General features: G+C 30.9%; 2 protein-coding genes and 1 pseudogene across 15 annotated transcripts; 2 read left to right on the top strand and 1 right to left on the bottom strand.

Moving 5' to 3' along the window:
* Nucleotides 1-4,335: 4,335 nt before the first annotated feature.
* LOC124825681 (molybdate transporter 1 pseudogene) lies at nucleotides 4,336-5,975 on the bottom strand (annotated as a pseudogene).
* Nucleotides 5,976-8,938: 2,963 nt separating this feature from the next.
* LOC124825682 (uncharacterized) lies at nucleotides 8,939-13,985 on the top strand. Of its 4 annotated transcripts, XM_088107090.1 has the most exons (9): nucleotides 8,939-9,009; nucleotides 9,163-9,434; nucleotides 9,958-10,618; nucleotides 10,936-11,135; nucleotides 11,235-11,479; nucleotides 11,785-12,939; nucleotides 13,040-13,118; nucleotides 13,215-13,451; nucleotides 13,560-13,985. In XM_088107090.1, exons 1-6 carry the CDS (start codon nucleotides 8,959-8,961, stop codon nucleotides 12,501-12,503), a joined length of 2,148 nt encoding a protein of 715 aa, XP_087963216.1. In that variant the 5' UTR covers nucleotides 8,939-8,958; the 3' UTR covers nucleotides 12,504-12,939; nucleotides 13,040-13,118; nucleotides 13,215-13,451; nucleotides 13,560-13,985. The 4 variants fall into 4 exon arrangements, with proteins under 4 accessions (XP_087963216.1, XP_087963217.1, XP_047154306.2 ...); XM_088107091.1 differs by lacking the exon at nucleotides 13,040-13,118; XM_047298350.2 differs by having other exon boundaries at nucleotides 11,785-13,118.
* Nucleotides 13,986-20,868: 6,883 nt separating this feature from the next.
* Nucleotides 20,869-27,498, top strand: LOC124825684 (CHY-type/CTCHY-type/RING-type Zinc finger protein). 11 transcript variants are annotated; one of them, XM_047298355.2, is made up of 13 exons: nucleotides 20,882-21,025; nucleotides 21,146-21,253; nucleotides 23,437-23,691; nucleotides 23,776-23,863; nucleotides 24,305-24,364; nucleotides 24,477-24,509; nucleotides 25,496-25,573; nucleotides 25,851-25,894; nucleotides 26,203-26,243; nucleotides 26,359-26,441; nucleotides 26,542-26,633; nucleotides 26,719-26,830; nucleotides 27,083-27,498. In XM_047298355.2, exons 3-13 carry the CDS (start codon nucleotides 23,498-23,500, stop codon nucleotides 27,191-27,193), a joined length of 936 nt encoding a protein of 311 aa, XP_047154311.1. In that variant the 5' UTR covers nucleotides 20,882-21,025; nucleotides 21,146-21,253; nucleotides 23,437-23,497; the 3' UTR covers nucleotides 27,194-27,498. The 11 variants fall into 11 exon arrangements, with proteins under 11 accessions (XP_047154308.1, XP_047154311.1, XP_087963208.1 ...); XM_088107082.1 differs by having other exon boundaries at nucleotides 22,007-23,691; XM_088107086.1 differs by adding an exon at nucleotides 22,007-22,052 and having other exon boundaries at nucleotides 20,896-21,253.
* The last annotated feature ends 404 nt before the right edge of the window (nucleotides 27,499-27,902 follow it).

The following is a 27,902-nucleotide window of genomic DNA, read 5'->3' as shown; positions in this document are numbered from 1 at the left end:
AATATCATACATACACGCATAAAATACATGTAAATAAAATAACAAACAGTTCTATATATGATAGTAATAATACTGAACAGGTGTTATAACAAAAATAATGTAATACATTATTACACGAAATAACAAAGATGAAATGTTTATCATCTACTGGATAAATAATACTATGTTAAAAGAAATTTTTCTTACAAATAACTAGATTTTTACGTTTTGTTTGTATTCGGGTGAGAATTATTCACACATGAATTTGAAGAAGGTTCACATATTTATATTTGTTATTCAAAAGGTATCATATTAAAAAATAATATTTTATAATTTTATTTTTAATATTAATTAAATCGATTATATATATATATATATATATATATATATATATATATATATAAATTAAAAGAAAAAGCAACATAGGTCAAATACAGCACTAGTACCAGTTATAAAAATGCATGCGTAACTCAGACCCTATATTACACCAACTGAGATTTAAATTCCTAGACGAAAATGTAATCAGTATCGGTTCTAATTTAAAATTTAAAATAATAAATTTATTGATATTTTAAGTTATTTATATCGTGTTATTTAGATTTAGAAATAGTAAATGTATAAGTGGAAAAACTCCATTGTGAGTAATAAACAGATATTTTAAAGGGTTAAATATGTTTTTAGTCCCTAAACTATTGGCCGTTTCTGGTTTTCGTCCCTCTTTCAAAGTAAGGTACAATTTGGTCCTCATTCTTTTCGAAACGTTCGTTTTAGTCCTCAAAAACTAAACACTGTTTAAAAATTTGGTCCTCATTTAGCAACAAATGAGGACTAAAACCAAAATTTCGAGAACTAAAATGAACGTTTCGAAAAGAATGAGGACCAAATTGTACCTTACTTTGAAAGAGGGACGAAAACCAGAAACAGCCAATAGTTTAGGGACTAAAAACATATTTAACCCTATTTTAAACGGGTGAGGAATAATTTAATACTTAAACAGATCAGATATTATCTTATTCGTATGTATTCATATAGGTAAAAAGTTAAAATTAAAATTTAATTTATATTTTATTAAATTAAAATTAATTAAAATTAAAATGTACTTTATATTTTATAATATTAAAGTTTAATTAAAATTAAAATTATATTTAATTTAATTTATATTATTTTATATTTCTTTAATTTTATTTAGATTATTTTAAAAAATTATAAATTATTTTTTTAAATATTTATGAATATTTACTAGTGTTTTAAAATATGTAAATATTTTTTAAGTGAGTATATGATAGGTAGAAGAAGAGTAACGAGTTAAATTTTTTATTATAAAATCAGATAACGAGTAGAAATTATATAATTTATAATCATATTTTAATTCTTAATATATTTATATTGTGATACAGAAACTATAATCAATTATCGAAATTTCATTTATGTTTTGTTTGTTAAAAACATTAGTCCAGTTTCTTCCCCAATTCAAAAGCCTGAACTTAAATCCACTTCAACTCTTTCTTTTTACCTTTGAATTCGATCAGAAGTACTTTTTCATGTTTTTTTTTTTCCTTAAAACGTGATTTCTTTGAATGAAATATGTATGAGTAAGCTATAGACTAATCTACTGATAAAAACAAATTCCATCAGCAAAACTTACTAAATCACATGTTATACATATATAATACGTATGGCAAAAAAAACTTTAGTACATACTGATAAAATGTGATATTTGCATGCATTTATGTAGCAAATATTTTAATATTCGAACGGATTAGATATGATTATTATATTATCTGTGTATTTATTATTGAAAAAATAATAATAAAAAATTATATTTTATTAAGTTAAATTTTATTAAAATTTAAATTAATTTATATTTTATTAGATTAAATTTAATTAAAATTAAAACTAAAATTTAATTTATATTATATTTTATATATTTTTTGTAATTTTTTTTAAAAAATATAAAATATATATAATTTTTAAATATTTACAAGACGTGGATACTCATAAATTTTAAAATATTTATAAATATTTTTTTAATCGAGTATTAGTATAAATAAAAAATAGGTAATAAATATTTTTTTTTTACAAATTAGATAGTAGGTAGATACTATCCATGTTCATGATAGATATTACCTAGAAAAAAAATAATACTTTTTTCACTTTACAAAAATATTCGTTTTACAACCATTTTAATGATATACATTGGTACTTTAAGTTTAAAAAAACATAATTAAAATATTAATATATAAAAAAGTAATATGAAAAAAAAATTCCATGGAATAAGAATAAAGTGTCTACAACAAAAACTTTTCGAAACTATTATTATTTTAAGACATATCACTACATGAGGTACTTATATAGAATAGAATGTGAAAAAGAAAAGTATGCTAAAATGCTAATTTTCTTTTTCTAAAACCAAAGTATCTAATAAAAGATACATTTTAAAAACCCTACCTAAATTTGAACTATAATGTCTCTCAATTGATATTATTCCATTTATACACATGAATTTGATTGATTATATATTCAAGAGACATCACGAGTGAACAATATCATTAATACTAATTTTCGAGAAAAGTAAAATAACTAAAAATAATATTTACGGCATAAAACATTCAACAAACGAGATGAGATTGAAAGCAATCAATTCTTGTTTTTAATAAGCCAACGTGACCAACGGCCGGTACTACAACACTAACAAACTTTAAATACTGTCTTTTCCTTTTTAATTTTTATTTATATTTACAATTTATTAAAACTTGACATTGGTGAAATTTAGTCGAAGTGGAAAAAAATTTGATGAAATTCAAGTAATTTTGTGACAAAAATTGACATTGATTCAATTAAGCATCAAAGTTAAGACTCGAACCACATAAAAAAAACCTCCATGACGAGGAAATCTCAAGTAGTGAACTAAGACATGAAGACTCATTTTCAAATAAATTATCTTAGATGTTACAACACCAAAGCATGAAGTCTAAAGCCACATAAGCAAACACACCTTAAGAAAGAAACTTTGCAGTTAGAGGTAAGAGGTAGAGGTATTCCTCAACAGTTTATAAAAACAAAAGTTGCTATTTTGAGAGATTTTTTGGAAGTTCTTTTGAGAGAATTTTGGAAAGCTTCTTAAACACTTACCTCTATATTTAGATAACATTATTAGAGCTCATAAAGAGGATGATTCTAAAGTATTTTGTATTGTTGTAATATATTGTATTGAAGCAAATATGTAATTTTTTAAAATTATATTGTATTGATATTTTTTTATTTATCAAAATATATTTTTATGATATGTTTGTAAATTAGTTTATATCTATTGTTGGATCAACTAATCGCTCATTTTATTTCACTAACTTAAGTGGAAACTGATTTTATTGTGGTCAAATTTTTGTTTTAAAAAATAAGTATATATTTAAATAATAAATGTCAACTCATTTATAGAAAATTATATATATATATATATATATATATATTAATTTTTAATTGAATTTCTAATATTTTATTTATTTTAAAAAATTATATTCTTTTAATTGTGTTTCTATTATTCTTTTTTATGTGATTCTTATCTTACTTTTTTTTATTCATGAGGTAAAAAATTCTAAAATTTTATGAATAATATAAAAATGATAATGTCAATTGAGAAGAGATTAATATTCTTATAATAAAAACATATTGGATACAGAGTTCATCATATTCTATTATGACTACCATGTCATTATGTCATCACTCATAGTAATCAATATATTATCTTTGATACCAATATATATTTATAATAGAGTCTTCCTTTGTTATCTAATATTTTCATAATTTATTATTTATTGATATGAGAGTTTTTCTATGTTTTCTTAAATGTAAAGTCGTTGTAAAAGTGAGATATTGTATATAACATCTCAATACGAAATCTTGTATTAATGATATTTTAGAATATGATTAGTGTTTTGATGAACCAGCTGAACCATGCCAGCCAAAAAGCAATATAAAAAGGGATTATGCAACAATTTCTTGGATATGGTTTTGATTGATGAAGACAACCCTCATGCATATTAAGATATCATGAAAGAAAAAGAATACAACAAACTTAATTAGTAAAATGTTACCTTCACAAGAAACCAGTAATAAGATACGAAAACAATCTTTTCACACTTAAACATAACCTAGTTTTAGGACTAATATAATAAGTAAAAGAATATATTTTTATATTAAAAACCAAAACCATGGATGTGAATCAGAGGTAAGAATTATTGGGTGAAAAATTAATGAATGACATAAGAGAGTCAAATAAAAAAAACAAAAAAAAAAAAAACATCATACTCATCATTTTACATATGTATGTAAAAGCACAGATAGAATAAGAGCCATAGCTAAACTTGAAGTAGAAGCTACATTTATATTCTTTCCTTACAAATACAACACATGACTAAAACTTCAACACTTCAGTCAAATCCCAGAAAAGCTAGAATGATTGGCAACAAAAAGAAACTTGCATGAGACGATTTATTCTAAGTCATGCAATTATTTACACTACAAGACACTGATAGCAACAGCATATATAGATAATGAGATACATATTTAATATCCTAATTTTCTCCTTCACACTTGTTCATTTGGGTCTTCATGCCTCCAAATAGCATTCAGTGGTTTCCCATTGGTCCAATCCCTGAGCTTAAGAAGCACAAAAACAATCATCCCACACAGAAAACCAAGAGCAGCACTGGAACCCACCAAAGAAACTGCAGTACAAATGAGCATAACAAAGGAATCTTCTTTAGTGTTCATGTCCCTAGAAGCCATGGCTAGTTCAATCCCAGCAAACAATAGCAGCACCCCTAATATCCCCACAGGAAACTGGTTGAAAAAGTGAGCCAAAGAACTTCCCAACACAAACCCCAACACCAATTTGGCTGCACCAAGAAGTGCCACACACCCACCACTCCTCCCTCCAAACTTGTACTGCCCCGCAAGCCCACCTGCCCCATGGCAACATGGCATGGCCCCAAACCACCCTCCCACAAGGTTCATCAACCCCACAGTTACAGACAACGATGTCACTGAGAAATCCTTACCCGGAAACAAGTCTGATGAAAGCTTACAGACAGCTATCACAGAGTTCAAAATTGACAATGGGAGTTGAGGAATAGTACCCTTTATAAATCCTTGCCTCCATGCATGTTTAGACATTTTCACCACCTCTATGGAAGAGGGTCCAAATCTAAACTCATGCATAACCCTTGGCCTTCTTACAAAAGCCAAAACCACACCCAGCACAAAAACCAGAAAAGCAGAAGGAAGGGAGAAAAAAACCCTTCTCATCTTCCTCATTTTGCTTCTAACTTCGGTTTCGCGGCTTACTTCTTGATCTGGATCCTGGCGATGGCAACCATGGTCCTCGTCAGCACCGTTTATAATGACAATAAAACAAACACATAGTGTGGCGAGAATCAGCCCGTCAAACCCGAGCCAGTGCCTTTTCTCCAAAGACGTGGATTTGGGGAGGTCTTGCACTTTCCTCACATATTTGACCGCGGTCAACGCGAAGGACAAGCCCTGCGCGAGCTGAATTCCCCTCACGACGCATAAAGGAATGAGCTTGTAAGCTAGCTGCATGAGTCCGGTGATGCCGAGCACCAAGAGTGTGGCTCCGGTGAGGATGCCGGAGGCCATGATCTCGGGAACGGAGAAGGTGGGGTCGGCGAGGGCGACGGCGGCGATTGATTTCATTGGCTGGACGGGCATGGGGACGCCGTAGATTGCTCCCGTGACGATGTTGTAGAAGCCGGTGAAGATCAATGTGGTGCCGAGGTTGAGGTGTTTTGCTAGGGTTATGGACAAGACTATGGGTATGTAGGTGCCTAGGTCACCCATGGCGCCGTTTAGTTCGGCCCAGGTGGAACGCATGACGAGGTTGCGTTTCACTTTCTGCACGGTGGAGGAACTTGAGTCTGCGGCTGGAGAGGGTGTTGCCATGGAAATGGAGTGAGAGCGTGTTGGTTAAGCAGAAGAATGGAGCATGAGAAGGGTGAAAGGGAACTCTGTTTTTATACTGTCCAAACCCGCGTAACTGTCGAAAACATGTTTCCATTTCATATCAATGTTTTTCTGCACCACTAATTTACCATTTTTATGTTACGAGAGTTTCTGGAAGGGAGAAAAATATTTCCTATATTTCATATGTTAATATATAAGCTGTTGAAGTGCTCTGAATCCAGCTCATCATATAATTTCATAAATTTTTTTGTCTTGGAATTTGAAAATAAATTAGAAATAACGATTATCTTATAAATAATTTTTACTAAAAAATTCTTATTATTGGATATCTTTTATGAATCTACTATAAACAACATCACAAAATTCACTGAAAACAAATCTAAAGTATAGTTTATGTGAATGCTTTAGAAAACAAATTCCTATTTTTTATTTTTTAAAATTTATTTTTATCATCTCCAATGTTCTCATATAATATAAAATCATGATAAAGTATAAACTTCAAAACAAACAATATTTTTGATAAAAAATATTAATTTTAATAATATCACTCTTATTTAAAATCGGAATTTATACTAACATATCAATTATATATAATCAATTAAAAAAATATAGTATCAAAAAAGAATATGAAGAAAACTTATATTGAGCTAACAAGATGTAATTGATAAGTGATATTATAATAAATAAATGAAAATAAGTTGAAATTAACTTTCCTTTTTATCCAATTAAGATTGATTTTAATTTGACTATCTAATATTATTTTTTAAAGTAGGTTTAATAAATTAAATACTTTAATGTAACTCATTTTATCTATAATTTTATTTTATTAATTAATAATTTAGTCTTATATTTAGTATTTACTTTAATTGTTTTTTCTCAATTAATATTAAAATGTTTTAAATAATAATTTCATTAAATTGATATTAACGTAAAAGATGTATACGTAAAAATTTGAATATTTTTTGTTTTGGGATTCTTCTCATTAATACGTAACATGCTTAAAAGGAATTAAATTGACTTTATTTAAAAATATTGAGACTTAATATATATATATATATATATATATATATATATATATATATATATATATATATATATATTAAAGTGAACCATAAATTAATTAAACCTAAATTTGTTGATTAAATTAAAATGTGTGATACATGTTAAAGTGTTATAACAAAATACCATATTAAAAATAAAAATAAAAATAAATATTTTTTAAAACCCTAAATGAAAATTTTATAATTTACTATTTATTCAATTTGGAAAAGTAATTTATTTCACGTTTCATAAATTTCATCCCACATCCATATAATATGGGAAATTCTTATATTATTTTCTCTTGCGCTTTCAAATTTTATTCCAATTGTAACACCTGATACTTAATATTTTAGAATGATAATTCTAAAATAAAATTATTATATTTCAAATTAACTAACTCAAATTAAATATATATCATATTACAGGACATCTATCATAAGAAAATTATACACGTTTTGAATTATTTGTATTCGAAAACTTTATATAATTTATATAAATATGTTTACAAATAAATTCTTTGTAATTACAACAAATGTGCATGCATGTATATTAGTTCATTCGTAAAAAGAAAACAAGAACCAATAAAACATTTTTTTAAATAGCTATTTAACGAGAATAACGCAAAAAAGAAAAAAAAAACCGTGAACTAGTTGGTAGTTGGAATGATATTAAATCTAATATGCATTTTGTATAAAAAAAATAAAATATATTGTGATAACTTTTACACTTTTTTTTTTCATCCATTTATATACATTCTTGTTACCCTACTTATGACTATGCATATAAAATTTATATTCTGATAGTTTGTGTTATACGTGCATTTGATTATGTTATTGATGAAGAACTTTTTATAAATATTATCATACAATTTATATTAAACTCATAATAAAGTAAAATAATTTATATTAAACTCATAATAAAGTAAAATAATCGAACCGCTTATGCGGGAATTTAAACCAGTGTTTCTAAAAGTAATGATTTTTCGATGAGAAAGTATCCAAATAAGAAAAGTAGCTTCAGAACTGAATTTGAATATTTAGTGAATGGTTCTTCGTATGAAAATAGTCAAAATTAATATATGTATTATTTAATTTAGAGAAATATTTTGTATAATATTGACAAACATTATTTTTAACTTATGCTTCAAATTTTTTTATGGAAAATTTTATTTTAGTTTTTTTTTTCTTTCCTAAAGATTCTTATTCAGAAGTTTCTCTAAATGTTCACTTTTAGTTTTCTTACAAACAAAACTGAAAACATGAATCCCAACATCGCTGTTGGCCGTAAAAGGGCATTGTTTTTTCAGCCCATAAGTTGACTGGCAACCTTCTTGCTTTTTACACCCCACAGTTACTAATTCCACTACCCCACTAATAGAAAATTTTAAACATGTAGAGGAAAAAAGAAAAAGAGAGAGAACACCGTAGACGAAAAATGATAGAGAAAACGCAAAAATAGTTCATTTCGTATTTTAACTTTCATATTTCATTTTAGAAGTGAATTTTGTATTATATTTTTCTTAGTCCATTAAGTAGAATTAATTATAACACAAAATATGAAAGTGTTACATTCCTTTGTAATTGCTTTTACTACTCTTTAACTGTTGGTTGTTTTCTAATTAAAATAAAATTTAAATTTTAGAGTAAAATGGTAGAGGAGATTGTGCTGAGGTTTTTACAATAAATAAATAAGTGAAATATACTATTATTTTATTATTAGTGAAAAAGTTATAACAAGATATTTTACAACGAAATGTATAACCCATTCCTCATAAACACATTCAATAAAAACCTTCGATATTGAATAATTAAATTTTGAAAAATAGATTATACAGTCTAAAAGTTTTATTTTATATAAAAAATAATTTTCAAATCACAAAAGTTTTTTTAAAAAATATATTTTAAATTACATAATTTATTAACTCTTTTAATGTAAATAAGCACTTTCGGATCCTGACATATGCTAATCTCAAAACATTGCATCCACTTCGTTGACGCGAATGCGACCAAGGTAAACGGAATTTCCCACTCAAGAATTTTTACTATTAATGTTACACGAATTCTTTGGGTTTAATTTTGGAGAATGAGAATGATGTATGATTCATTAATTGGAATTGAAAATGGGTGATGTTTTGAGTTGTTGATTTTGTTTGGGGAATGTTAGATGCCGAGAATGGAGGACATTCTGAACCTTCCTGTGCAAGATCCTCTTTGTACAGAGTTTTCTGCTGCTCACATAAATTGGGTTAGATTGGAAGGTGGTCGCCAAGGTGGTGATGATATTGCTCTCATTCCTTTTGCCAGAGTTGATGATTTTGTCAAAGGGGAATCTTTCAATCCCGAATGCCCTGCGAGTTTTCGCATAGAATCAAGAAGGAAGAGACCTGAAGGAAGCATTGCCAAACCAAGGGTTGATGGTTACCTTGAATACACTCTGTAAGATTAGTTTTCTTTCAATTCAAAATTACAGTTACGAAAATATGCTAACTATTTTCTTAGTTTAATTTCTATGTATGGTTGGTGTAGAGGTAAAATTGGGTTTAATTTCAACCGATAAGGAACCATTACTGATATGAATTTGAAGATAGATATTGTAGACATCAACAAACTTATCATAGAGGCCACATGAGATTGAATGACAATATGGGCTGTTGGGAGAAAGTTCTCTATAAACACTTATTGGTTTGTTTATTAAGCTAAAATGTGTAAGGTAATTTGTAGAGGCTATCTCATATAGTTTCTCTATTTTTTATTTTTAACTCGTGCATTAGCTAATATTTGCTTACGGAAAAACTTATTTTATTTTTTCTCTTGGAAGTTCTTATAAAAACTTTCTCTCTATGTAAACTATTTATTCATTTTTCCCTCAAATTGTGGATTTGTGATTCAAGCCTCAGTTGACTTATAATATGAACAGATTTGGCTAATTGGCAATATGAAACTATGCATTGATATTTAGATACTGGTGTTCTTATGGTCCCGAAGACTACCGAGACAGCGACTCAGGTGTAGGGGAGGGTATGAGCTCCAAGCCTGCTTCAGGGAAGGGGAGCAGGCCGGGGAGGCGTCACATGATGAGAGGGTGCCTTTGCCATTTCACTATTAAAAGACTTTACACCAGGCCTCTCCTTGCACTAATCATATATAACCAAAAAAGGCACGTAGATAAATCAGGGGCACCATGTCATGGATTGCTTGACAGGGATGCCGTGGGGACGAGAGCCATGTATGCTCCACGAATTTCGGATGAGTTACGCCAGAAAGTGATGTCTTTGCTTTATGTTGGAATATCTTTGGACAAGATAATACAGCACCATACAGAGGAGATGCAGAAGCAAGGTGGGCCCCAAAACCGTGATGGTTTTCTCACTCGAAATGATGTACGTAACATGGAAAGGACTATTCGTAATTCTTCACATGAGCTACACGAAAATGATGAACACAGTGTAAAGATGTGGGTTCAGAGGCATCAGAAGCATGTTTTCTATTTTCAAGATAACTCAGCTTCAGAACCATTTGTGTTGGGTATACAAACAGATTGGCAGCTGCAACAAATGCTCCGTTATGGAAATAATAGTTTAATTTCGTTTCATTCAGGTTTTGGCTTGAAAAAGCTCAAGGTATTGCACATTGCTCTTGTGTTTACCTTTTCAACCGAGGAACTTACATTTCATTACTTAGTTATGCATGAAGTCAGGACTGGCTAAAGGCTATGATTTTTAGCTTGTTTAGATGGGAAAAGTGCATGTTTAGAAGAAACATATATTGTCATCTTTTGAATCTGCCTTGGGCATTAGTAATAACCAATTTCATCAATATAATCATGAATATTACACACCCAGGCCATCTTTTGTTACGAGGAAAAATTAGTTACGTCAGCAGAACATTGCAGGACTTTAGAATGTCTCATACGTTTTTTCTTTATTCTCATTGACAGTATCCTGTATGTTCTTTACTTGTTTTCAATTCATCCCAAAATGCAATTCCGGTTGCCTGGATCATCACCTCATCTTTTGTTGGTAAATCTATTCATAAGTGGATTGTATTGCTATCTGAAAGATTACGAACGAAGGATCCCAGATGGAGGCCAAATGCTATTTTGTTAGATGATCCATCTTTTCAATTTTCTATCATAAGGTAAAGAGATTAGTGTGGTTCTTTAGTTTCGTTAAACGTTTTTGTATTTTTAAGAGACCCACCTGAATAGCAAATGTAGTGTGATCTTGCTCATTGCAGAGAGGCTTTCCAGTGCCGCGTCCTATTATGTGCCTGGCATGTTCGTCGTACTTTGATTAAAAAACTCATCAAGAAATGCTGCAACTTTGCGGTGCAACGTGAGATGTTTATGCATTTGGGATGGATTCTGTACTGTACAAAATGTGGGCCAAATGCTATGGATTCTGTTGAAGAGTTTATTCAAATTTTTGTTGACCAGTGTGCCTTTATGGACTATTTCAAAAACCATTGGCAAACTAGAATAGGTATTGCTCAATTGATGATTCATTTTGTATTCATCGAAGAAATATCTGCTCTTGCTGCTGTAGGCACACATCATAATTAGTTTTGATCTGAAACATTCTGATTCAGATTTTATATCCAAATTCATTTCATTCTCAGTCTCACCACCAGATAGGTGCCTTAAGTTTTTTGGGGCAATAATTGCGTTAGTGTTTCTACAACTGGCTGATTATTTTTATTATAATTAGTGGAGTATCCAGTCGTTTGAGAGTATTTTTAGAATTAATACCGTTTCTTGAATATCGTGGCTCTGTGTTTTATAATGCAGATATGTGGATTGATGCAATAAAATCATTCCCGGTGACAACCCCTGAGTCCCATGCTGCAATAGAATCCTATCACCTAACATTAAAATCTATGCTTCTGAAGGAGGATTGTGGTAATTTCTGGCTAAGAGTTGACTGGTTAATCCATGCTTTAACTACCAAATTTCACTCGTTATACTGGTTGGATCAGTACAGTTTAGAGACAGGATATTTTGAGAATGTAAGCGACAATTCTTTCTCCCCTAATGCTTGGAATCATGCTCTTCATATTCCTGATGTTGACGTGATGCTGGATGAACAAAATCTCCATATTGCCAAAGTTTTATCCCAGACTGACAGAAGCTTGGTATATACAGTTTGGAATCTTGGTTCAGAATTTTCACTTTGTGATTGTTCCTGGTCTAGGTTGGGAAACCTCTGTAAACATGTCATCAAAGTGTCAAATTTCTGTAGACATCGGCAGGTTGCAAAACCGTCATTGACTGCTCAAGTTTATAAACAGAATTTGCTCACCCTTCTCCAAAATCCTCCTGATGATCCTTTAGTTCTGGACCATACCGTTCTACATGTGGCCCGTTTGCAACAAGACATTAAGGCCTTGGAAGACTTGTCCAACAGTGGATTGCTCCAGCCTATATCTCTTGATTTAAGTTCTCAAATGGCTGAAAATCCTATGCTTTTTCAACAATCCAGTGACTGGCCCATATTGAAAATAGATTGACTATGTTAGGGTTGAAACTCATTTTCAGCTTATCCACTTGAGGCTATGTCGTGGCTTGTTATCCTTAAGCAATGAATTTGCAAGAATAAAAAAATGATGTAATATTGCCTTTAAGGAGGTACCCATTCCAGAACTGTTCAGTTCACGAAACCAGAAGACTTTTTGCAAAAAGATTATTGACCTTCCAAATACAGCTTAGGGTGGAGTTTGACCCATGGTTGTTGGAAGTTTGAGGAAGCTTCTCTAATGCATATTTGAGTCTGTTATCTGGCTGGCTCAATATTTGTCAGATGCTTTCCCTACTTTGGGGAGGATGAACTCCAGAGTGCCAAAAGAAATGAAAAGGAACGAACAAAACAGTCAGGGTCTTGTTGAGGTTGTTAACATGCATTCAGACGTCAAGGGGTTTTGCAGATCAAACCATCATGCCGTTAGTGTAAGCAATCAAATCTATAACAACACTAGATTAATGTTTTGTTTTATATTCACTATACATTGTTTGTGTGTACAATAATGACAACAAGGTTTGAATTTAGACCCTCATTCAAGCTACCTAAACCCCTACTGCCAGACTGAGCATAATGGGTTATGATCTCTATAACCCTATATCACTTGGTAAATACTCCTTTCTGGTGTTCCTTTTAACTAACCGGAATGTTCTTGGTCTTCTGACTGCTGTAATTGGCAATTTGGTCCATTGTTTTTGTATAGTGTGCCCTGAAGGTAGCTACAGACAAGAATTGAAGTTCATGCTCCAGAATAGAGAAAGAAGTTATTCATGGTTGACGATGGGGCTTTGTAGATATTCCGTGACCAGATGCATTTCTTTCTGAGCTTTAAGTTGCTTTGAAATCTACATCCTTGTCTTCTTGTTAATCTTTCGGGAGATCTTTTGACTTCTGTGCTACAATCGCCACCAATTCTGTGGTGGTTCCCTGGCACCTACATGTATGGAGCCATTCAACTTGTAAACTAGTGGAATAGACATTTTCATTTTTTATTCTCACCATACAATGTTTATGGATTTGATGTCTAAATTGATTCGATAATTTTCAGGGCGTGATTGTTGAAGTAGATTTTCATGTGGTTCCCAGGCTCCCCGCAACTTCGGTTATGGTCTCTTGGTGGAGTATACTCAGGTGACAAATCATTAGATGTCACATAATAAAGGGTGGAAAGAAAATTATAGAAAAAGACATGTGTTGGCAATTAGCCGATCTACCCTACTTAAGTTCAACAATAGCATCATTGAAAGAGATATTACTATCTCAAAAACGAAACTAGGATTCTATGGTTGAGGCATCAACCATTTGTACAGTTTCATATCTGTTGAATTTCTAGGTACTTTTTTCTCTCTATTCAAGGAGAAATCCTCATTTGGGAGCTTTTTGACTTGTTTAAGCATTTTCTTAGTTAGAAATTTATCTAAGTGTAAGAAAAGGTTGATTATTTCGGTATCTTAAATTTAAGAGGGTAGCAGTACATTTGTATCCTAAATAAATCAATAAAAAAAAAACAATACTCTCTTCGTTATTAAACTAACATGGAAAATAAGCAAGTGTAAATGGAATGAACAAAAAAGTAATTCTATGGATTATTTATCAATAAAGGTAAAAGTTAATATCCTAACAATAAGTCACTGGTACTATTATTTTTCCACCAACAAATTTTTACACATATTTTACATCCACTATTTTACTATTCAATCTCTTTTTTTTATGTAAACATTAATTCAAAATATCTTAAAAGTGAGTTATCAGTTAGTGCAATCAAAAAAATGTTTTTCATAAGTGATCATCATTTTCATTTCACCTACTAAGTGAAAATCACAAATGATAATGTTAACAATTTTTTTTAATATTTTTTGATAATAGACTATGTATCATTATTTTATTGGTTTGTATATTTGAAATGAATTAATTATGAGTTACCACATAGATGGTTGAAAAAAATTGTCAAAAAGATATTTTTCAATCACAAATGTATCTCATACCTACATGTATAGACAAACTACTAGTTTATTTCCTTCTTGCCATGTACGAAGTTTAGTAAAACGTGAAAAGAAAATAAAATTATGGAAAATGTTTGTGTATTATTATTTTCACACACAATATATTTGTATACATACTTTACAACTTATTTTTAAGGATGTTCTGGTCAATTTTTGTATTTGTAAAGAAAGAGAGGGATTGAAAGATAAAATAGTTGATGTAAAGTGTTGGTAAAATTTTGTTGAGTATCAAAATAATATCCTAAAATTACATTGATATTTTTTTCTTCCATGCGAATATTTTGTCGTCATCCTAAGATACAAATGGCAATAAGTATGACTGAGTGTACAACCAAAACTAGAAAGTTTAACAAATTTCCATAAGTTACACAATCTTTAGAAAATAGTTAGACGAAATCGAAATAACTCTGACGCAAACCAAAAACTAAGACATTTCTTGTGTCGATAACGTATGGTAAACAATTTCCATAAACAAACCTTAGTTTGAACGCATTTGCATAAAACTGTTCGTGTATAACTTAGTCCTTATATAAATCATGTAACGATGCTTGCATTGTATGAGTTAAAATAATCATGTTTCTCATACATTTTTTTTACGTGATTTCTAGCTAGTACACCTTATCAAAGTGGCAATCAAAACCCCAACACTACAATTTGATCTGTGTTTGCGAAAGTCCTTTTCAGCTTTCACCAATTTATTAGATAAATCTCTCAATGATTGACACTCGAAAAAGCTATCTTTGTCATGAAACGCATTATTGAGAATATGATTAACCAAATCTTTCCACATGGCACATACACATAGGTACACACTCCCTCTTTCGGGATCCTCAATCTTGACTTCAGAGGTTAACACATGAAAGCAACAACGTTTATTTGAAGTACTCCAACCAATCAGATTTTGCTTCGACTCAATTAAAGTAATAGTTTACTTACGGATTAGGTAATTATGCAACAACCTAAATGGATTTTTTTTCCATTGCCACGTAGCACTCTTGCGTGCACATGATAAAATTCATTCTGTGCATCTTCTCTTGTTGAAGATTGCTTCTTAGAAAATTGACTTTAGAACAGAATGAATGTTCAGAAAGCAAAAGAAAAGATTCATGTCTGAGGACCATGCCTTCTATTAAATTTATTATTTATAGGAAGTCGGAGAAACCTACGTCTTCTTATAACATAATATTCTCTAAGGCAATCCTTGAAAAACTCTTATTTGGAAATTCTGAGACAGTGAATAGAAATAATGAAAAGTTTATGAAGTTTGTGTTTGATGATACATTTGTTGAAAGTTTCATATCGACTAAAGATAAGGTCAATTTATGATATATAAGTGAGTGCAAATTTCACCTTATAAGTCGGTTGTGTGAGGTTGAGTTAGGCTTAAAGTTCATGTGGTCCGATAATGGCGGCCCGATGGATTTTTTAGTGTATACAAATCGTATGTACCAAACTTGTTACTAATATAATCCATAAAGACTTAGTGAAAATATCTACTTCTGCACTCGAGTGACACCCTTGAGATGATGTATATACCACGACGTGAGGGGTGTGTGAGTTAGGTTTAAAGTCTACTTTTTAACATATATTAAACTAATTAATTAATTTTTTATACCATATTTCATCTTTCTTTGACAAATAAAACAGTATTTTTTGTCTTTTTCTCCAAATTTTACGTAAACCTCTTTGGGATGAATAGTCTTTTCGGTGCAATTCAAAATGTGAAGTAAGTCTTTGTATTCTATTGGTAAATTTGAATATTTGAAATTCAAAAAAAAAAATATTTTTCTATTTTTATAAGAAAGAAAAGTGTTACTTTAACTATATGTGAAGGAATAATTTTTTTTATTAGATTTTGTAGGATTGCTTAGCATAAATTCTTATTAGTTTCGTTGTTAAAGATAGAAGAGATGTTGAAGTTTGTAAGAACTTTTGGTAAACAATAATTAAGTATTGAATGAAAACTGTATTTGATATTCATAATATGTATTTATAGGTAAAGCTAAAGAACAAAATTATATTTGATTATAAATAAATATTTGAATACCGACATTTGATTCTTAATTTAATACTTTATGCAATTGAGTTAAAATTATCAACAAACACATTAAATTTTGATATAGTAAACATTTAAGTATAAATTTAATATTAAAAAAGTTAAGCATTGTATAAAAATAAATACCTAAAATTTTCAAGTTAGTATTAATGACCAACTATATCGAGAATTTTATTCATAAAAAATTAAAGTAAGATATCTGTTGAGATAAATGGGAAATCCTCATTAATAGGAACAATATAAATTTATTTACAACTAAAATAAACAAAGTTTTTACCGCTAAGATCAAATTTTAACACATTTACTAATATTTACGTGTATATAAGCAATATTTTATTTATGTTTAAGTGAACTCCAATAAATGTAAAAAGTGATTTATTATACATTTTATCTCTTTATTAATAAATTAATTAATCAAACAATCAACTTTGATTTTAATATATTTTATGTTTTGGAAATGATTAATTGTATTATATGCATATATTTATTTTTGTTGTATTTAAAATAATAAATTTGTGTTGTAATATTAAAAAATATTTACTATTTATTGTATTTAAATTTTATATCAATAACATTTTATTACTTTGTTTACTTTGAGTTTATTACAATATTAATAATATTAAACTATTGGTATTGTAAATTGTTACGACAGTTAACAATAACAATAATAATAATAATAAGGGTTAAATATGTTTTTTTGTCCCTTAAGTATCACATGATTTTGGTTTTAGTCCCTACTTAAAACTTTGATGGTTTTTAGTCCTCGTAGTTTTAAAACTCTTAGTATGAGTCCTTAAAAATGGATGGCGTTAAATTTTAGTAGATGTGGCAAACGGCGAGGTCAGGTGTGATGACAGCTGTCGTGCCACGTTGATTGTTTCATTTTTCAAGTTGAACCTAACTTCGTCCTCTACGGCGACCCAGAAGCTTCCCGTTTTTGCCCCTCGCCCTCCACGCCCTCCACGCCCTCCAGCAGCACCGTGGCTAGGAAGGTCCACACCTATGTTCTTAGACTTAAGTTTCATTTGTTGCCTCGCCCTTTTTCTGCAGCGTTATGTGTTGGAATACCAGTCCTGGTTGGGGATTTTGCCTTGGTTGGTGTTATTCTTTTGTTGTTGAAAGGAAGAAAGAAACGTTCAGGCCTCCAAAACAAATCAAGAAACGTTTATTCTTCTTCCTTCAGAAATACAACGTCCATGGAAAGTGGAGGTGTCTACTTTGGGATCTCTGTCTTCTCCTTCAACGAGCTCAGAGAGGCAACCAACAATTTTGATGAAGCTAGGAAGCTTGGAGAAGGAGGCTTTGGAACTGTTTACTTGGGTAAGAACTATACATTCTCACAATTTTTCTTTAGAGACTACAAATAAAGTAAATTTTTATAATATATAAAATCGTCTAGTATTAAACTTAAAAATTACCTTTTTTCGTGATTCTAAAGAAAGGAAGAAAATATGCTATTATAACTTCAAACTGCTATGTAGAATAACTTTTGGTTTTGAACAACCAGGATAACTTAGAGATGGTCGTGAAGTTGCAGTGAAGCGCCTGTTCGAGCGCAGCTATAGGCCAGTGGAGTCATTCATCAATGAAATCCATATTCTCACACGTTTGCGACACAGAAACCTTGTGTCCCTCTATGGCTGCACTTTGCGTCACAGTCGAGACTTACTGCTAGTGTACGAGCACATCCTAAATGGCACTGTTAGCTCTCATCTCCATGGTGATGAAGGAAATTCATGCTTTCTGCCATGGCATCTGAAAATTGCCATAAAAACTACTAGTGTATATAGTGTTCTAAGAACATAGGTGTGGACCTTCCTGGCCACGGTGCTGCTGGAGGGCGTGGAGGGCGAGGGGCAGAAACGAGAAGCTTTTGGGTGGCGTAGAAGACGAAGTTAGATTCAACTTGAAAAATGAAACAATCAACGTGGCACGACAGCTGGCATCAAACCTAGCATCGCCGTTTGCCACATCTACTAAAACTTAACGCCATCCATTCTTAAGGACTAATACTAAGAGTTTCAAAACTACGAGAACTAAAAACCATCAAAGTTTTAAGTAGGGACTAAAACTAAAATCGTGTGATACTTAAATGACGAAAAACATATTTAACCCTAATAATAATAATTTTTATTATTGCTGTTAAATTTCTACTGTCATCATTATTTCTTTTAGAAAATGCTTTTCAAGTAAGTTATCACTGCTTTTAAAGTAACATTTACTGTTTTAAAGTAAAAATTAATTATTGTTAAGGTAGTACTTATTATTATTATAGATTTTAAATTTTTACTTACAAATATTATTGTTGTCCTTATATAATCCAAAAATTCTACAAGTTCTTCTCTTCATCTTTAGTTTTTAAGTTGAGATATTTTTTTATATTCAAGTTAGGGTGTGGGTTAGATGATAATAAAAATATTGTAATAAATCAACATGTAACTTAATTAACTTAATTATGTGACTTAATTATTTTGTGAATTATATTATTTATAGTAGGTTTATGGGTTATTACTTGGTCATATATAAATCTTATAGATAATTTATCTTGGTAAATTTGCTTAATGTTATATAAATACGTTTATGTCTTAAACTTCTTGTTTATTGTAGTTGAGTTTAATAGTTTTTGATCAAAATGTCTTTACTGACATGATGTAGTATTGTCCGAAAAGATATCATATATTCATAACACAATTTGAAACGATATCAAATATGTATTTGTAATAGTTTGAGATGATCTTATATGCATAGAATGTGATGATATCAGATACATAATGGAGGTAATATATATATATATATATATATATATATATATATATATATATATATATATATATATATATAAAATACAAAAATAAATGAAGATAAAATAAATTGAGTTTAACTATCTTATATGAAAATTTTACTATTCAATATTTATTTAACAAAAAAATGTTACCTTAGATGTCACTAATTCGAAAAAAAAAACTCTATAGAAGGTTTATAAAAATATGTATTTATTGGAGTTAATTTTATAAATATCTGTATTCATTAGAGTTAATTTTAGATTTACTTTTAGTTTCATAATTAATTATGATAATATTTTACTGATTATCTCTAACATTAACTAAACTAACATTAAATAACTTCAATCAGTAACTACTCTTATTTCATTAACTAATTATGATAGTTTGATATTGCATTGATGAACTCTATCATTAACTAGTAATGCTATCTTTTCTTTTTACATTTTCTTCTTTCTTAGCAAAAGCAAAATAAAAACAAAAGTACATGATAAAGTGATCTAATGTACATACAATAAGAAAGGAAGGATTATTATTTCAGTTTTAATTATATCTTATCTTATTGGAAGAATATAAGAATTACTTAATGCACCTTTTTGACATTTTACTTTTTTTTATCGAGAAACGCGTCAATAGTTAGATAAAATAATTTTGACGGCGAGAAAACTGAATTAAATTGTTAAAAAATATACTTCAATTGTTTGTGTCTTGTCAAAGATTATCTTCATGCACAAATTTAAAAACTATTAAAACTATTTTGTTGGAAACTATGGGCGGATACCATCCAAACCGACCATGTCAGGATTTACGGTGCTATTGTCGTGTTATGCGATAACGGTGTTATCATTATCACGCATTACAAGGTGTGTTCACGTGTCCTCTCTAAATATCTTCGTGTCTTCTTTAAGTTTTATACGTGTCTTTTTCTCTCTCTTCCTTCACTTAGAAAATATTTTAAATATATACCTTAAAATAATTTATAACTTAATTAACATAATCTAAAAGTAAAATATTTTAAAAGTATTTTATAATTTCTATTTTTACCTCATTATTACTAAACAATTTATATTCAACTTTAAAAAATAAGTTAATAATATAAATACTTTAATTATTATAAATAAAAATTTAAATTATGAATATTTTCATAACTACTATGTCTTTTAAATTTCTATACTTTGTATAAGAAGATCATTTAAGTAGATTCATAGGCTTGTGTCTTTCAACTTGTTCCAATAATAATATTAAAAGGGGATAAAAGTCCTGGCACACATTGTACATAAATAAATAAATATTTTATAGAGAAACTTTAACAATCCACAATTTTACTTTCTCAAATTAAAATTTAATCATTCCCATTAGAAAGAAAAATAATGTTAAATATAAAGTGAAGTTGAGCATTGAAAAACCAATCTTATCTTATATGTAAACATTTCAGATGTGTAAAATCCAAAATGTAAAAGGGTAGTCTTGGAAGTTTGAGAAAGCTCTGGAAGGACTTGCATATGCCAGACCTATAAATTGGGTTGTGATTCTAATTTACTTTCTCCCTGTGTGTTCCTCCTCCACATCCTTTTGTGCTGGGTCAGGGGAGAGATACCAATCTCTACTTTCGATTTGGGACACCGTCGTATCTATATTTTGAATTGGATCGCCCAACACTCTCTCTGGCTCTAAAGTTCGTAGTACTGTCACAAAATTTTTACCATTTCTTCTTCTTTCTTTGCTACCTTTGCCTGCTATTGTGCTTATTTTATTCTTCTATTCTCTTTAAGTTTGTTCTGTGCTTTGTTTCTAGAAATGCAGCATCATTTCAAGTATCGGGAAAGCTTGGTTGAATTGATGCTGTCAATTGACAAAATGTGTGGGATTGCTTTCTTTGTGGTGTTTGATGATTTTATGGACGGTTAGTTTTGGACTTGAATTGTGTGTTATTAAATGCTTTGAGAAGCATTGGTTGCATTTATGTTATTGTTTTGTATATAGTTCAGATTGTATGATAGTATGTATGTGCATCTATGAAAATTCAGGGTCTGAGCGTTTTCTGCTTTTGCTATTTCTTCCATTAATCTCGTGAGTGTATTCTGCATTCAAACGCAGAATCACAATCAGCTATTTACAGTGGTGTATTTAGTCTTATAACTGTAAGAGGTAGATTCTGCTTCTCCGATTACTATAATCGTCTTTTCTGTTTGTGGAGTCGCATAATCGCATTACGGTGACACTTGGACTACCCAATATTATTAAGCGTTTTGGTACTAATCTTATGGAGATGTTCTATTGTGGAGAATCTCTATACCTCTTCTTTGTCAGTCGAATAATATAGAGGATTTGTGACTGCAAATGTTTTGAGGTAGAATAGTCGGTAGCATGCGACTGAGTTGAAATATTTTGCAGGGTATTGTAATTTAAGAGGATTCCCTTTATCAAAACGTTATCCCTGTATTTATGAAGGGCAGAGTTGCCCGAAAAGCACATCTTTATTACCGTATCCTTGCCTTTTGTCTACAATACCTTTTTTTTAGTTTGTCTTTAATACCTTCTATTAGCGGCGACAAAAGATATATGATAGAAATTTGGTTTGGTTGAAGCATTTATGGAATTTCCTTTTGCATAATTCATGACGATTATGCATCTGCTTCTTTGCCTATATGAACAGTGAAAGGGTTGGCTTGATGCTTCGGCTGTTCAAAAAACACTTTCTGGTGAGTTCCACTCATTTTTCTCTCCTGATTTAGAAATTAAACCACTGAAAATTATGTTTTCTAATAAATTCTAACCAAGTCTTGGGAAGAGAGTGTCAGAGACTGTTAGCATTCCTCATTATGAATATACCGATCTTCGTGTTCTTTTTTCTTCCGTCCCGCTTTTCATCTACGGCCTTGAGAAGTTTCCATTAGAGACAAACCTATTTGGAATATGGACAAGGACATCATGATTTTGAATCTTTAATATGGATTTGTCTTTTTAGTAGTGCGAACCATCCTTTTGCAAAGGGGTCACGACCTTGAACGAATACGTTGTCGAGTAAACTAACTGAAATAAGAAGAAGAAGGAGAAAAAAAATGAATTTAACCAAAAGGGATCTATCAAGCTGCAGATTGCATGAAATTTCAATAATAGGTTAAACTATTGGTCCTTTAGTTTCATTGAATTCTCAATTAAGCTTTTTTGGTGTGTAAAATTTTGATTAGATATTTATACTTTTATAATAAAGGCGATTGCAGCAACGGCAAAAAGGCATGCATTGACTTTAAACAAGCATCAATGGGGTCTAAATGGCGTTAGCCAATATAATCTATATGAAAACATCTGTGAGTGTTTGAAGGGGTTTATTTGGTCTTGCGACCTTGGAGGCCTCTTTTTTCAGCTGAAAAGGTCTTACGAGCAAATTTATCAAAATAAGCTTTTTAGCCTAAATTTGCAGTTAAGTTTTGTATAACTAAGCTCCCATTTAATAAGCGTGTTAGAAACTTGATTAAATTGTTCTTCCAAATGTATCCTGATAATTAGTAAAATATACCATGGTAAATTTCAGTTTTTGGAGGACTCACTCAGAAAAATTTATCAAGTTAGGGACCAATTGAAAAAGTAACCTTTTTAAGTTTTTGCTTTTGGTAAGTTTCAGTTCTTGGAGGAGTCTTGCAGAACTGCCAAGTATGGAAGGCCCGGTCCTCCATGGAGAATAAAATTAAGACATAATTACTCCATCTTCATTATTTGGAAGGCATATTTGATCGAGTGATATATTGCTCTAAACATAGTTGGGGTGTCTATTGCTTGGCTCCAGTATACTGGGACTTGATTCCAGAAGTTCTTCAAGAAATCAAGTGATCATTGTGTTGGTTGCAATCTATTGGTTTATGTAGAATTATTGTGTATGCTCTTGTTTTGGTGTGTTCCCTCTTGGAGTATTACTGATTGGAGCTGGCCAACCTGAATTCAATTTTGTTGTTGCTGCTTTCAATTGATCTTCAGCAGTGTAGAAGAAAGCAACAGTGCATTCAGTGTTTACCTGGTTTGATGGGGGCGACAACATATGACTTCTAGAAGTTTTGGGCTTATTTCTAAATACTTTCTTGCATGCAGATCATCAGGCTTACTTCTGCTTCTAGATAGCTTTTAATCTTATCTGAAGATAGCTTGCATCATGGGAGTGGTGGCAGTATTGCACACTTCTGAGTCTCTGCAGCTTGACTGCAAGGACAAGAAGCATGTGACTGAGAAAGACGTGTATAATCATCTACCATCAAACGAAGAGCACATACTTGGAGAAGAATCAAGTCAATCAACAGATCACCAAAAGATCAATACTTTGCGTGAGAGAGGATATATGGAATATGGGTAAAGTCTATGTTCCTACACTATTTCTATTTAAATTTTTGCATTCCCTTTTCTTTTTGTAAAAGACATTGGTTTCTCCTGCAGATGTCAACATTACCGGAGAAGATGCCGTATTAGGGCCCCCTGTTGCAATGAGATTTTTAATTGCCGCCATTGTCACAATGAGGCAAAAGTGAGTTGATTTCTCATCCTAGTATTTCGCTATGGTTGTTTTTATTCAAATACTTTATCTACGCTTGTTGTCTTTTTGACATTAATGACAAGGTTCCATCTTATTTTAAAATTAGGAAACCCTTCTCTCTTTTTCTTTTGTTTTCTTGTAATTGAGGCAATATGCATAGAACCAACGAATACTGATTTCAAATTTTCTTGCCTGTTCATTTTGGGGCCATTTTGTGGCACTGCCTACGGGAAAAGGTTCTGTAAACTTGAACAGCAAATGAAAGTAAATTCGACCTACTGTTTTAATGTGGGGTCCTTTCTAATAAATTATGTTCAAGCTGACTCAGATGATAACTTAAAACTGAGAATAGAATGGAAATGTGTCATTGTGTATAACCTTTATGTTTAGCATTCCTTTAATTTTTGGTGCTGTTATTTTGTTATTTTCTAGAATAATATCAACATTGAGCAGAAGCACAGACACGATATTCCCCGCCATCAAGTTAAACAGGTATCCTTATTTATTTTAACATAACTTATTTGGATATCCGCTATTTCGTGCTCCATTTCTCTCTGTTGTTTCACTGTTGAAGTAGTGCTAATTAGTAACTCGACAAATGCAGGTTATATGTTCACTTTGTGAGACCGAACAAGAGGTGAGTTTAGATTTTCTTGCTATCTTTCAGTATAATCTTCCACAATGGTATGTTAATGGTAATGCAAGATTTAACACTTTATTAGGCGATTAAATAAGTTTTGTCAAATAATAGAGTAATGATGACCTATGAAGCACTAGCTGTTGTGACAGGCACCTGGACATAACTAATATCTAAAATATAAGATACAGTGGCACGATGGTACATAAGATACAATGACACTTCTAACACAATCACATTGACCAATAAAAATAATTAATTCATTTATCAATGTACCAATCTTACCTTTACTATTAATAGATATTAATAGAATACACATTCATTCATAATATTTAATAGGGACAAATAAAGAAAAGAAATTTAATGTTTTGTAGCAATTATGAAATCCTCTGTACAATAGGAACACCGATTTCTGCTAAAGTATCCTTGATATTAAGGACTATAGGTAGTATATAATTATCACGACAAAAACCGTAACATATTTATTAATAGTTAAAATAACTAGTGTAGTCGTAAAAAAATTGAGCTATTCTTTTAATTTCTTATTGTTTTTTAGTGATAGTAGTATCTCGAGAGTACTTAACCAAGAATAGGTGTTTGTTTACTTCTTTATTCCTCTTCTGTTGAGTTTCCGGGGACCAGGGTATTAGTAAGATGTGTTGGTAGGAGATGACCTCTGCATGTGAGTACGCGAGAGCGCTAATATGCCTAGAAATAAACAGAACGATTCATTATTGAAAGGAATTTTATAGCTTTTTACTGTATGAAATATCTTTTAGATGGTTTAAGCAAAGTGTAAACAATTACTAGTTTTGTTACGATCTTCTAGATATGACCGGGTAATGTGCCCCTCTAAGTTGAAACTACTGAACTATTCATACATTGTTTGTCAAACCGTCGATAAGATCACTATGAATATTGATATTGCATTATTAAGAATATGTCATTAAAGTAGTTTTTCTTGTGTCAATATATGCTGCTTCCAGGTTCAGCAAAACTGTATTAACTGTGGTGTTTGTATGGGCAAGTACTTCTGTGGGACGTGTAAGCTCTTTGATGATGATGTGAGTGCTTAATCCAGGGCTTTTTAATTTTTAATTTAATTTTTTTTACTTTGTTTTATGTATATGCGTCTATTTATTCTATCTGCTAAATAGCCAGATTCTATTCTCTCTACTGAGATAAGTGGTTTAGTGATGGATTTGAACTGATTATAAGAACTGTTAACTATCCAGATTTCCATTATGTTGCATGTTCGCCAGTAATGCTGAAGTCTTTTCACATTTGTTAGATAGAATGTGTTACATTATTAAACTGTGTTGTTTATTTTGTCTGCTGCAGGTATCTAAGAAGCAATATCATTGCAGTGGCTGTGGAATTTGCAGGTATGAAGTGAGCAAGGGTCTATTTGGACAAATTCTACCATTAATTTTAGAAGGAAAAATATGAACTAAAATTGAAGTTAATTTTTTCATAAGCTTCTTATTTCTTATAGATGTGTTTATGAGAATCAAGTTAAATTATCTGAAATATTGAAACCCCCCACCCCACCCGCTCAGCTATATCTTAAGGGTTAAAACTGCATCTTGTGCGTGTCCTTTATATATCGATGGTCTCGTCAGTGTACACTGTTAGATTGACTTTATTTAGTATCAAGATTCAGACTGATTGATTCGGATATGTTTTGATACAGAACTGGAGGATGTGAAAATGTCTTCCACTGCTACAAATGTGGTATGTAATATGTTCTTATCCCATGTTGTTTATGTTTTAATAAACGCTAAATGTCAACACTATGGTGTCAAAATGATTTACATACTGATAATGCTTTCATGATTTCCTTGCACAGGTTGTTGCTATCCAACTCAAATGAAAAACAGTCACCCTTGTGTGGAAGGAGCAATGCATCACGATTGCCCCGTTTGTTTCGAGGTAACATTTTACAAATCTCTTATTTCAGCAGCTCCGCGACTAATTCCCAATTTGTTAAGTTACTGGAATTGACAAAGTGCAACAAATTTGGTGATTACAGTATTTGTTTGAATCTGTGAATGATGTCCTTGTTTTGCCCTGTGGACATACAATACATAAAAGCTGCCTGAATGAAATGAGGGAACATTTCCAGTGAGTATCACAGCTCTTGTCTCCTCTATCAGCTTGAAGTCCTATTGCAGTATATGAGCTGATTTTGGGTTTGATTCTGCATCAGGTATGCATGCCCTCTCTGCTCGAAGTCAGTTTGTGACATGTCAATGATTTGGGAGAAGTTTGACATGGAGATTGCTGCTACACCAATGCCTGAAGCATATCGAAACAAAATGGTCAGTATCTTTATTTTTATTTTTGCTCTCGTGTAATAAGGACCTCATGATAATAAACTGTGCAACAATATATCTAGTCCTTGATTTATTGATGCTTTGTTGTGACTGGGCAAATGAGGGAGAATGATAGAGGGTGAAGGTTGCATAACGAATCAGTAGTTAACTTTTAGAAATTTGTCGTGGATCGAAAACATAGATAAGTTACCTGACGTTTTGATTTGTGAAGAACTAAAGGTGATATTCTCTCAACAGATTTGGATCCTTTGCAATGATTGTACTAAAACTTCTCACGTCCAATACCATCTTGTTGCCCAAAAGTGCTTGAACTGCAAATCCTACAACACACGGCAAATAAGAGGCTGATGAAATGCCTTTACATGTGGGAATTCTTATTTCAACTGCACGAAAGCCAAACTACATGTAAGAAAAAAATAGTTTATCATGTGGCTCAGCAGTTACCATGTTCAGGTTGGGGGCAAACTAGTTACGGTTACCCTTTTAGTTTTAGTGTTACAGTCTTTCATTGTGTAACTTGTTTGTTTGGGGTGATGCCAACTTTCAAATTAGCTATTACTTTATATATATGTTCTTACAGGTACTGATAAACATGTTGCCAATCTTATCTTAATAGTTGAGCTATGGTCAATTTTATCCTAGTTTTCTTAGAACATCTGCGGAAGTAATTTATTTGAGTTGTTTTATATAGTAAAGAAATGTGATTTGTGTTCCTTATTTTTTTTTAAAGAATTCAAATAGTTTATAATTTAATAGGTTCTAATTTAGATTTAGTTAGATTGCATAATAAAGTTTTTTATTATTAGAATGTGGGAAAATTTATAATTATTATTTTTAAGAAGAAGCTACTTGTAAAAGGATTTTTTTTTTAAATTAAATAACTTCAAATGTCATAAGAATGTTTTATCAACTTCCATCCCACTCTTTAAGAAACAGTTTCAAGGATGATTTTTCTCTTTTTCTTTGTACAATTCTTTTGTGCTTTTAGTTGATGATGCTGGTCCATTCACTATTTCTTTTTCTTTTTCTTGTCTCGTGTCTAATGTAGAGAAATACA

The sequence above is a fragment of the Vigna umbellata genome, chromosome 2 (genome assembly GCF_029865625.1).
Source record: "Vigna umbellata cultivar VRB3 chromosome 2, Vumbellata_1.0, whole genome shotgun sequence".
In the NCBI taxonomy this organism is placed as follows: Eukaryota; Viridiplantae; Streptophyta; class Magnoliopsida; order Fabales; family Fabaceae; genus Vigna; species Vigna umbellata.
Note: the sequence above shows the minus strand (reverse complement) of the source record. Positions and strands in the feature narration are given on the sequence as shown.

Excerpts from the sequence above, each read along its gene's own strand:
- LOC124825682 (XM_088107091.1), top strand. The coding sequence starts at position 8,959 with ATGCTAATCTCAAAACATTGCATCCACTTCGTTGACGCGAATGCGACC. Across the intron at positions 9,435-9,957 it reads GGTTACCTTGAATACACTCT|ATACTGGTGTTCTTATGGTC; the intron begins GTAAGATTAGTT and ends ATTGATATTTAG. Across the intron at positions 11,480-11,784 it reads CCATTGGCAAACTAGAATAG|ATATGTGGATTGATGCAATA; the intron begins GTATTGCTCAAT and ends TTTATAATGCAG.
- LOC124825684 (XM_047298352.2), top strand. The coding sequence starts at position 23,498 with ATGGGAGTGGTGGCAGTATTGCACACTTCTGAGTCTCTGCAGCTTGAC. Across the intron at positions 23,864-24,304 it reads ATTGTCACAATGAGGCAAAA|AATAATATCAACATTGAGCA; the intron begins GTGAGTTGATTT and ends GTTATTTTCTAG. Across the intron at positions 26,442-26,541 it reads ATTGCCCCGTTTGTTTCGAG|TATTTGTTTGAATCTGTGAA; the intron begins GTAACATTTTAC and ends TGGTGATTACAG.